The 10387-nt window shown below is 39.4% G+C and overlaps 1 protein-coding gene across 8 annotated transcripts in view; it reads right to left on the minus strand.

Moving 5' to 3' along the window:
- Positions 1-10387, minus strand: part of ptprq (protein tyrosine phosphatase receptor type Q) — a 43189-nt gene that overhangs the window by 2786 nt on the left and 30016 nt on the right. For 6 of the 8 annotated variants that reach the window (XM_039615007.1, XM_039615009.1, XM_039615005.1 and 3 more), the window contains 16 exons: positions 10166-10352; positions 9838-10076; positions 8995-9064; positions 8512-8670; positions 8036-8300; positions 7856-7926; positions 7564-7669; positions 7287-7415; positions 4725-4769; positions 4046-4072; positions 3777-3858; positions 2516-2606; positions 2290-2366; positions 2059-2193; positions 1781-1906; positions 221-366 (listed from right to left, as the gene is read on the minus strand). In XM_039615007.1, the coding sequence (XP_039470941.1) occupies positions 221-366; positions 1781-1906; positions 2059-2193; positions 2290-2366; positions 2516-2606; positions 3777-3858; positions 4046-4072; positions 4725-4769; positions 7287-7415; positions 7564-7669; positions 7856-7926; positions 8036-8300; positions 8512-8670; positions 8995-9064; positions 9838-10076; positions 10166-10352 (1955 nt within the window). Of the gene's footprint in view, positions 1-220; positions 367-1780; positions 1907-2058; positions 2194-2289; positions 2367-2515; positions 2607-3776; positions 3859-4045; positions 4073-4724; positions 4770-5251; positions 6107-7286; positions 7416-7563; positions 7670-7855; positions 7927-8035; positions 8301-8511; positions 8671-8994; positions 9065-9837; positions 10077-10165; positions 10353-10387 lie in introns of those variants that run through there. The other 2 variants (XM_039615008.1, XM_039615013.1) reach the window with 2 other exon arrangements.

The raw sequence follows: 10387 nt of genomic DNA on the forward strand, positions 1-10387 counted from the left end.
GAGAGCAAATGCCATTATACTTTCAGCTGCACTGTTATACCACACAAAAGGATTTAGGTCTTATTTGTAGGTTTAATACAAAAGAGGATATGAAATTACTAACAGTGAAGCATTTATTGATAATCTGTTGATATGAGACTCAATTTTAATGACCAAAAATTAAAGATTTTGCTATAGTTAATGCGATGTTAGTCTCCCTTACATGAAGCTGATAGCGTACCTGCAGTGGACAACAATAGTGCTATTGTCCTGCCTGTGCATTCGGACAGCTTTGACAAACTTAATGAGCGTACTGCAAGACTCTGGAACGCCGTGCTCAGGCCACGATGTGTAATTGAAGTGGCGGACCAAAATGTAGTGCCCATGCTGCAGGACAGGAACACACAGAACAGGAAGTCAAGTCTAAAGTCTCTGTTTACGGCAGATTTTTTTCAGTGACAACAGAGATAACATTTATTATTTTTCTAACGGTGAACAAATTTAATTAAAAGGATGTAGTCTCTCTCAAGCTATCAAACTACCGATGGGGAAATGTCAAAACGAAACTTTCTTAATGTAATCAGAAATGTAATTCCAAACTAAAAGGTTGTGTGAGCGTCCTCAATATGTCTGCACATCTTACTACCAAAACAAGATAGTTAGAGGCCTACACTCTCGTTTCCTATTAAATACACGTAGTTCTAAAAAGATGTAAAGCCTCCTCTGTTATTCAGCCTTATTACATAGAGTTTACAAGATTTTTTTAAATATTTTTTTATATAACATAAAATTCTGATAATTGTGATAATTTATCACCCCAAAATTGGGCAGTGCCACCATTACTTTTAAAATTCATATTACAGGTTCTACTAAGAAACCCAGTGCTTTTGTCTCAAAAGACAAGTCTGAACTTAGAGCTCTCCTTATTGGCTGTAGGTAAAATTATTTCCTGCTCCCAAATTCCTATAAAACTGGAAGAGCTCAACATAAATACCAGTTCAGCTTGAAAAGGGTAACCTGACAGCCTAGAGTCCCAACATTACTTTAGATTCAACAGATCGGCACCTTAAACACATCAACACATCCACCTGCACCCTTTAATAAAGCAAAAATGTTGTCTTTGCAGTCTGTGGATGATGGTGTTTCATCCAAACTTATTTAGTTTAATGCCTTTTTGTTCATCATCAAGTTTTTCACTGTTATCCCCTCATCAATAATCCAGTAAACCTGTACTTTAGTTTGCCAGAAGTGTAAATCGTTCAGCCTGTTTTAATGAACCAAACTATATTCTGCGTTTTGTTTTTTTAAAGCAAACCTTTTCAAAGGTTCATTCATTAGAGGAGCTGGAGAAGTGGGGGCGTATTAGCAGATGGTTTTTATTTTTGTTTATTCTTTTAAATCTTATTAGTTATTTTTGAAGAAAAGATAAGTTGTTTCTTCTTATTTAATTGTAAACAATAAAAGAACAAAACTAAACAAAAAAAGCCAATTTATCCTCATAAAATAATAATAAAAAAATGCCATCATGTTGCCTAGCAACGACTTAGCAAAAAATTAAAGTAACACTTATATAGTAGAGCAGAACCTGAGCATTGCAGGTGACTCGTAAAAACATGCAATTTTTTTTAAGTACCTCCACTTTCCAGGTGCACAAATAGACCAAACAATACTGTGTCATTGACATGAACTAATATTACTACTGCATGCACACATATATTTCAAGTCATGTGTGCACTGTAAGTGTGCAAGTGTGCGTCTTAGCAAGTGAATGCTCACTTGACGGAGGTTATTAGTGCCATACCTTTTCTACTTTCAGAGTTCTGATAGTCCAGTCAGGAAAGACTTCCTCTGACACCTTTGAGATGAGAATGTCACTAAACACTGACATCGGCTTGTTGTCTTCAGGCCAGTACTTGTGACATCGAATCTGAAATGTCACACACACCCACACACACATACATCAGCTCTTTAGAGCAGACATAAGCATCCAGGGAATGAAGCCCAAATACTGGCTTGTATTCTGAATGCTAATAGCGGTGAGGTTTTTTTTTCTAACAGTGACGAATCTCTCATACGCACTCTGCCTTTTTCATAACACTGAGTGAGCATGGCGATAGTGCGGGTTCCCGTTTCCCAGATCATCCTCCAAAAATCAGCCACAGTGCCCGGCAGAGGGCCCTGGGTGGCTATGAACTCATTGGGACACAAATAACCCTACGGACACAGAAAAAAGGAGACGGGGAGGCTTGCATATCTACCCTTATGTATGTAGATGTCTATCCGACAAAATCGTGACTAACTGGTACTCACTGAGACAAAGCTGGCATTGATGTAGTCTGAGCCTGCGGTGCCAGGTTCAGACAGCAGTTTCACTCGGTTGTTATTATCTAAAAACAGTACAGGGATAATAATACAGTTGAATTTAAATATATGAAATGCAACCACAGTGAAGCAAACAGCAATGCAACACAGGAACAATTCTGGTACGCTGGAAGCGCAACGGCCCTGAAAAACTAATTTCAGCCTGGCAACATACAAGGTTTGATGTTTGGGAAGCGATTTTTGGACTTGTTCCACGGCAGGTCAGCGTCTGTAGTGGCCAGGTCCTGCAGCAGCTTTGGGAGTTCCTGGATGGACAAAATTTAACACATCAGTATTCAAAGAAACACACAAAGGTCAAGGCCACCATTTTTACCAAAGTAAAATCAAGGGCCACGAGTGAGTGAAAGATAAAAGTAAAAACAGGTGACTACTCACCCATCTCCCGCTGGCAAACTCAAAAATCAAAGTCACAGTCCTTTTGACTTGAGAAAATATTATCTAATATGTATGTAAATGGTAGAACAGGTTTAGTTTTAAAATTATGCAGGACTGAAACATCTAAGGTCAAAAACGAGTGAATTATCAAATTTATTAAATGTAATATAAACCACTAGTTTTTCATTTTTTTCTGTATTTATTTATCATTATATTGATTCATTTTCCATTTATATCTAGATTTTCATCTACAAATGTACTTCCAAAAACATTTTGTATGTTTCTGTATGGTTAAAACAACCCATATCCCCAAGCTCTTTAAAAAAAATACTTTTAATACTAAGATATAATTACTGTTATTATCACTGAAAAGCTGAATGAAAATAAAGCACATTGTTATTAGTTTGATTAGAGTGACAAATTACAGTTATTTATTTGCATTCCTAGACAGAGAAAAAATGTTTTGGTGGTTGAATATTATGATTCTCTGAAAAATCTAACTTTGGTATAATAAAAACCTGAGTTTGTTATTTTCTTGCTTTGCTTTGCCTTTGCATTTCTTGACAAATACATCAAATCCTGTAACCTGTAATCCAGTGATATCACATACATACTCATTTTATGTATTCACATGAACATGTAAACAGAATTATTGAACAACTATTATTTAAAAACAGTATTTTTAAAGTATTTAAAGTATTAGCAGCATTTCTGAAGAACCCAGGTATTTACCATGTAGTTGGCATGGATCAACTAATAGGTGAAATCTGGATCTAATTACAGAATGACACATTTGTATGAAGAAGCACAGATGTACAAAAATGCAAAAAGACAAAAATTAATAAGGACAATTTAATTGAAGGCAAAATTGGGGTAACTTTATAAAATGTTCTCTATATTAATTTTTAATAATCTGTTAAATACGTTTAATGGCATATGAATGTATATATTTAACTGTATCTATTTAACCTCTGTTTTTGTATTTATAGTTTATTTATTGGTCTGGTAAGCGCAGGAGAAGGTTGAAAAGAAACACTTACAGAAAACTCCTCCTGGAACTTGGAATTGTCATTGGCACACAGATCCTCTACATGCTGCAGAAAAGACTTCTTGTTGACAGGCCTGTCGGTGAGGGCGGGGGAGAAATGCACTGAATGTGAGAAGCAGAAGAGGATGCACAGTAACTCTACGCCAATATGTGATTTTCTTTAAACACATTCAAGGATACAAGCAAGTCTAAGCAGTACAGGGCAGCCTCTTTCACACTGCACTGTGTGCATATTTGAAATATTTACACAGGATGACTTACTTGAGTGATTTCCTGTAGCTGAGCAGCCTGGATAAAAATAGACAGTAAAAATCAACCAATATAAACAAATTAACTCAGTAATCACAGCCCACACGACAGCATTTTCTGTCCACGACAGAACTGAACTGATCCCCACTTCAGACAGAACATGGCGATGTGTTGAAGGCAGGGACGTTTAACCAGTTTTTAATCGCTTTGGTTAAACATCGACACAGAGTTTGATGTTTTGTTCTAAAGGAATATGTGAACATCAGTAGCATCAATTGAATGCAGCTATTCCCCCGAGGAAGCCTTCTTGTTGCAGCACTGTGACATGCAGCTACGCAGATCCTCAGCCATCGATAAAGCTTACACATTAGTACCCTACAAGAGTGCTAAGCCTTCCGAGCAATTTTTAGATAACAAGTTGGTAAACAAATTAAAATGGTCTTAAGCAACGCTCCAGCTTCCCTGACATTGATGGAGAAAAGGGAGCAGTTTGTAGGTAATACATTGATGTCACTGATTTGTTCAACTTTTGATCTCCGCTGAAGGTTTACTAAGCAGCACAGATGGATTAATTAATGAAAGCCTTAATGAATAACACTGTGATGACACACATGCACGCAAAGCAGACTACAGCTTACAAACACATATACGCAAAAAAAGGTGCCACACACATGCTAAAAGCCCAACTTACTGGATCACATAAATCTCTTTCCGTCTAAAGAAGAATGAAGAATACCTGGTGGGAGAGAAATGCTCAGTGAGAGAAAAACAAAAGCCTAAGCGAGCAAATGCAGGTGCTTAAGGTGTGCGGAAGAAATCTGGCTAAATACAAAGGAATGTGCGTTATTTTCATATGAAACTCAGCAAAGCATTAGTTCAGGCATACCACAGAGTCAAGGACAGTCCTCATTTCATGTAGATCAGTTGAAAACAGATGACCTCAGTGCAAGGGCACATCAGCTAAGGACTTAGCTGGTACCCTTCTATGCATCTAACTGGAAAATATATTTTAAGTTGCTTGAACTTGTCTCCTGTTGCTGCTGCACCTGCAGCTCCCTTTGCAACCCATCTCCAGTCTATCTCCTCCCTTTAATGCTCTGCCTGATCATATTGCCGAATATAAATTGCTCTAAACTGCAAATGATGTTGAAAATTAAGCTGCCAGGCAAGAGGAAAAAAAAGAAGAAGAGGTCTGTGGATGTAGTGATGGAGGACATGCAATCAATCAAAGCTTTATTCGTCACATGCAGGTTGCCCTGCAGTGAAATGGGACCCCCCCGACCTTACACATACAACACAGACATTACATGGGGATACAGGTCGGAGATTGGTAGCATTAGAGAAAAACATTGAAATGTACATTACAATGGGAAAGTACAAGAGGAAAAAAAAGAGACCCCTACTCATGCTGTGCTTCCATGGTAGGACAGCATGAGAACAGGAAACAAAAAAACTCCTCTGCACAAAAAAGCACATGAATGTCCACAGCACAACATTATGAAGGACATGACAAGCCACGGGATGGGTGGGGGTGAGGAGTTATCCGAAGCGAACACAGCAGCCGCCCTGCACAGCGCTATCATTCCAGCGCGGCACATAGACCCGCCGTGTTCCCCCGCAGGAAACAAGCATCGAAGGCGTTTGGAAAGGGAGGGGGATCAGTGTATGCTTATCAGTGTAAGTGTATGTGTATACGTGTCCATAGTTCAGCGGAGACAGTGTCCTTCGCCCTGCCAGGCTAAGTAAGCAGTCTACCAGCCAAACCAGGTGGCCTTGCATGGGATGGGAAGGAACAGTCTCAACATAGTCGTTATCAGGGATTGTTTAGATCGGCTCCAGCCTTGAGCCCGCAGCTGGCGCCGGAAGGGTAGTCATATTATGATTGCGATTGTCTTCCAACAACTCATGAGAATTTCGAGCTGTTTCTTAGAATTTCGAGCTGTTTCGAGAGTGCGGAAGTGACAGAGGAGAGGATGCTATGGATAGGGTGACGTGGAGGCATTGAGCAGCCAAAAGAAGAAGATGGATATTCTTGTGAGAGAGGTAGTGTGTGCAGAGACCTCGTTTCATCACCTAACGTGGGAAGAGAATCTGGTTACAACAAAGCATAGAAAAGAATCTGTCCTAATGACCACAATGTGAACTGCGTACGGATATTTTGGTACACATTTTTGTGCTTGTTTGAAACTTAAAAAGAGTGGTTGACAAACTGTCCTCAGGAACTGCATCCTTTATCAATTCCCTAATTAGAAGAGATAAGTAGCAATTATCCTCCGCAGGGAAGAACTTGTATTTATCTTCTTGTAATTAGGTTCTGTGTTAATGGTTGTACACGGTCAACTTTTCCTGAAGACAGCCACATTTTCTCACCTACATTGACCTCTCTATTTTTGTTTTCTCTTGTGTTTTGTCAGTATGTGGCTGACAGTATTCTTTAAATGTTGTGGAAGGAAGGGGTTCACTTAGAGCTTGTTTAAATGGCAAAATCTATTTATGCATTGTTAATGGCTAGATATATATATAGAGAGAGGATTTACTATTACAAAGCATTTGGCAGTGTAGTATATACAGTAACATTTCTGCTTAGTGGACAAACTGCTCTACCTATTAGCTGCTGATTAATGAACCACATTATAAACCAGTGTTTATACTGACATACATAAACTGAAAGTTGTAAATATTAGAAAAAATTCATTTAGCTATATTTCTCATATTATTTTTCCTAGTTTACTGCCATATCCAGAACCATCGGTGGCACTCATAAATCATGAAGAACAACTAAACCTGAGTTTGATTCTCACCAGATTCAAAATTGCAGCTTGTAAAGGAAGAGCAGCTTGCACCACTTAGTGTCTGCACTCTTGTTTGTGCCAAAGACAAAAAAAAACAGTAAAGCTAGATGCTAAATTTGTCTGAGAGGATGGTTGGAGAAAGGAGACAGGAAGACTTGTCTGTTCTGCAGAGAACTGAAGATAAATTATAAAGCCACTTTAGTGCTGCATTGTGTCTCTGTGCTGCTGCTATTTTCTGCACAAACTCTACAACACTAGAAGATTTTGTGCTGACAGGAGCGCACATCAAGTTGGCTGCAGCAAAGGCATTTTTTGTCTTGTTGACTGAGATTTAAGATCGTGTCTGGAGAGGCTAAATAAAGCCTGAAGTCATGTAGTGCGCACCCTAATTCAGTTGCCTGAAATGTGCATATTATATTTGTCAAAGTGACGCTTTTAGATTAAAACTAGCACAAACTTACTGGTTGAGTTTTTCTTGTTTCAGCTCCATATCTGCTACGGCGATCAGCTGATCCAGCTTACACTTAGTCTCTATGATCTCTGCCTCTCTGGGCGAATACGTCCCACCTTCCTTTTTACGCTGGTGGATCCTGACATGTCAGTAAAACAAACAGGTAAATAATGATACAAATACATGTGTAAAATGAGTGAAGTTTTGTTTTCAAAATGTAATGCTCAACTAGCCACGATTAAGACTATTAATGTATGCAAATGAGTGAGTGTCTTTTGCCATCTTACTTGACTGAGCCACAAATGATGATGATGAGTAACACAGCCAAGAAGAAGGAGAGCAGAACGCCCAGAATTATCTGCTCTTCTCTGGTCAACAGCCCATTGCCTGGAGCTGAAGGGTCACAGAAATGGCAATAAAGCAACCCATGCATTGGTAATTAATTTTACAATAAAATGATGTATTAGTAAATTTCCTCAAACTCTGTAAGAGAAGAATTCACAGAATCATAAACATTATTTTTAAAAAGAGAAGAGGGCTTTGCCACACAGGTTACCCCTTTCCTTAATACACCGGTACCTGTTCTGATATGCTCCGAGTATTCAGAGTCTGTGTATTCCCCGTTGATGTTAGTGGCTCTGAATTTAAACCTGGTAAATATAGGACAAAACACAAGGCTTGGCATTAGCTTTTACCAACAATAAACATAAAAAAAGTTGTTGTTTTGTTTTTATTTGACTGTGTATGTGGCGCACTCACACATAGACAGAGTTAGGCTTCAAGGGTCCATTGCAGAAATTTTCAGTGTTGTTGCCCGTGCAGTTATTGCTCTCGCCGATCACATATATATCTGCTGCAGTTTGGTTGTACCTCTGTGACCAACCATCTCTAAACACACCTCTGAGATGTGCATTCATACTTGAGTCATTGCATGGGGGGTTGGAGAACCCTGAGTCAGTAAAGTAAGGGGCGGGATGATTATAGTACGCGCTCTTCCAGTTGGTCACGTTCTTGTTGTCCTTCACTGTGGCAAGATAAAAGTTAGAAAGGAGAAGAAGTGCAAAGAGACCGAGTCATATTTCAGCTGCTTAAGTTTTTACTTGCTTTTTTTCTTTGAGGTAGAGACAAAGTAGCATAGTGTAAACTCTGATTTAAAACACACACACACACAAAGACAGACACCCGAGTGTATCCAACTAAAAGTGATGGCTGTCAATGTTTTTTAAGAGTCATACCCCCTGACTCGGCCACGATGACCTGAATATTTGCGATTGGTCCATTGTCGTCACTATAGAAACATGCAGGCTTATGGATGGTGATACTCCTGTCGGTAACCATGGCAACCCCTCCATAGCTCAGCATTGCCTGGGGTTTTTGGGTTGGCTTGGATGGGGCTGAAACACACACACACACAACCACACACGTGAGCACACCCAGAAACACAAACACACGTGTGTGTGTAGAAGTTGCGTGTGTGTGAGAATATGTACTTTTAATCTGCCACATTTACATATATAACACGACAAACAGGCTGGAATAAATGCATAATTAGCACCCATATAATAATATTGTCAAGATACATTTACTGTATCAGAGCGGCCCTGCATGCCGAGCAATAATACTGTGCAGTGGTAGTTTTCTGTCTCACACTATGCTGCACTGCTGCATCAAGAAAGAGAGAAAGACTCAGAGCACAGACAAGACAGAAGGGCTTGTACCTTTGATCCCTGTAGTAATCAGGACACGTGAGCTGAGTGGGCTCTTGCCAGCCCCATTCTTTGCTGAAATCTGCAGCCAGACAAGCACAAGAGAGAAGGGAATACAAAAGTAAGAAAGACCAGCACAGAAAGGAATTAAAGCATTGAAAAGTTTAACAAGTCCAAGCTTTTGGTTGATGGTAAGCTTGGTTGTTTGGCTAGTATAGGTGTGCTGGTGTTGTGTAAAAGGAGATGAGATCATAAAGTTCTGTAACTGAAGTTTCCCCTTCAATGTTGTCTCCTTGTGCATCTTTGAACTGCTCTTAAAGCTTTTAAGATTGCTCCATGGAAGCCCTGTTCTGGCCAATTGTGGTTTTACCTCACCTACGACCTCAAACTTACAGAGCAAGAACCAACTTCTATCTCAAGCTGATCCAAATTTCATTTCAAGTATTATCACCGGTGCTCAGAGTTCCAGCTACAATTTAGAGATGAAGCTGCAGTTTTTTAGAGCACATTATCAGTTGAGTTACAAGGTCTGTTTAATTTTTCCACTGAGAATTTTCCAGGAATCGGAGGGAAAACATTTAGAAGAACTGTGGTGTATGTCAACATGAGTCTACACACAAGGGAATGAAAAGACACTTTTTGTCGCAAGTACACTTACCTCACTGCAAACTTGCACTACAACCATGATGTTGAATAATCCGATCCATCTGATGAACCATTTGCACAATACTGTATATTTGTTTTATAATTTTGGGGGGAGATTGTTTTTCTTACATGGAGAACTTACACACTGAATCTCAAGTTTGCAATGAAAAAAAAAAGGAATTCACTTCACACAGCGGTGTGGTTTTTTACCTGTAAACTGTAGGTTCGTCCTCCTTTTAGCCCTTCTATTACAGCATCCATCGTGTTATTCTCTTTTTGGATGATGTTAAGGCTAATGTTTCTGACCAGTTGGTCCTTCTCATAAATGTATACAATGTATTCTGTGATGTTTCCATTGGGCTCCTCTGGAGGGTTAAAGGTCAACTTCACAGCACGCACTTCCTCTGGGATTACTGAAACTGTCACATTCTTTGGAGGGTCTTTAGGTTCTGGGGTCAGATACAAGACAACAGTATTAATTTGGTCAACTCTAAAGGTGGGCAGAAGGTGGTGCAGTCACTATAATGCGAAGACGTACCCTCCTCCTTTGTTTGAAAGTAAATGGGCCCAATGGCTTTCCCATCACTGCTAGCGTGATCCAAGTCACCAGTGAAGGCAGTGATAGTCACAGAGTAACGACTGAAAGCTGTCAAGTTAGTAACAACAACGGTCATCAACTCCCCTGGAGCCCTGACTATTGAGATATTCACCCCGGGACCATCCACCTGGCATTACAGAACATTATATAGAAAAGTTATTA

This window comes from Oreochromis aureus, linkage group 7 (genome assembly GCF_013358895.1).
Source record: "Oreochromis aureus strain Israel breed Guangdong linkage group 7, ZZ_aureus, whole genome shotgun sequence".
NCBI lineage: Eukaryota > Metazoa > Chordata > Actinopteri > Cichliformes > Cichlidae > Oreochromis > Oreochromis aureus.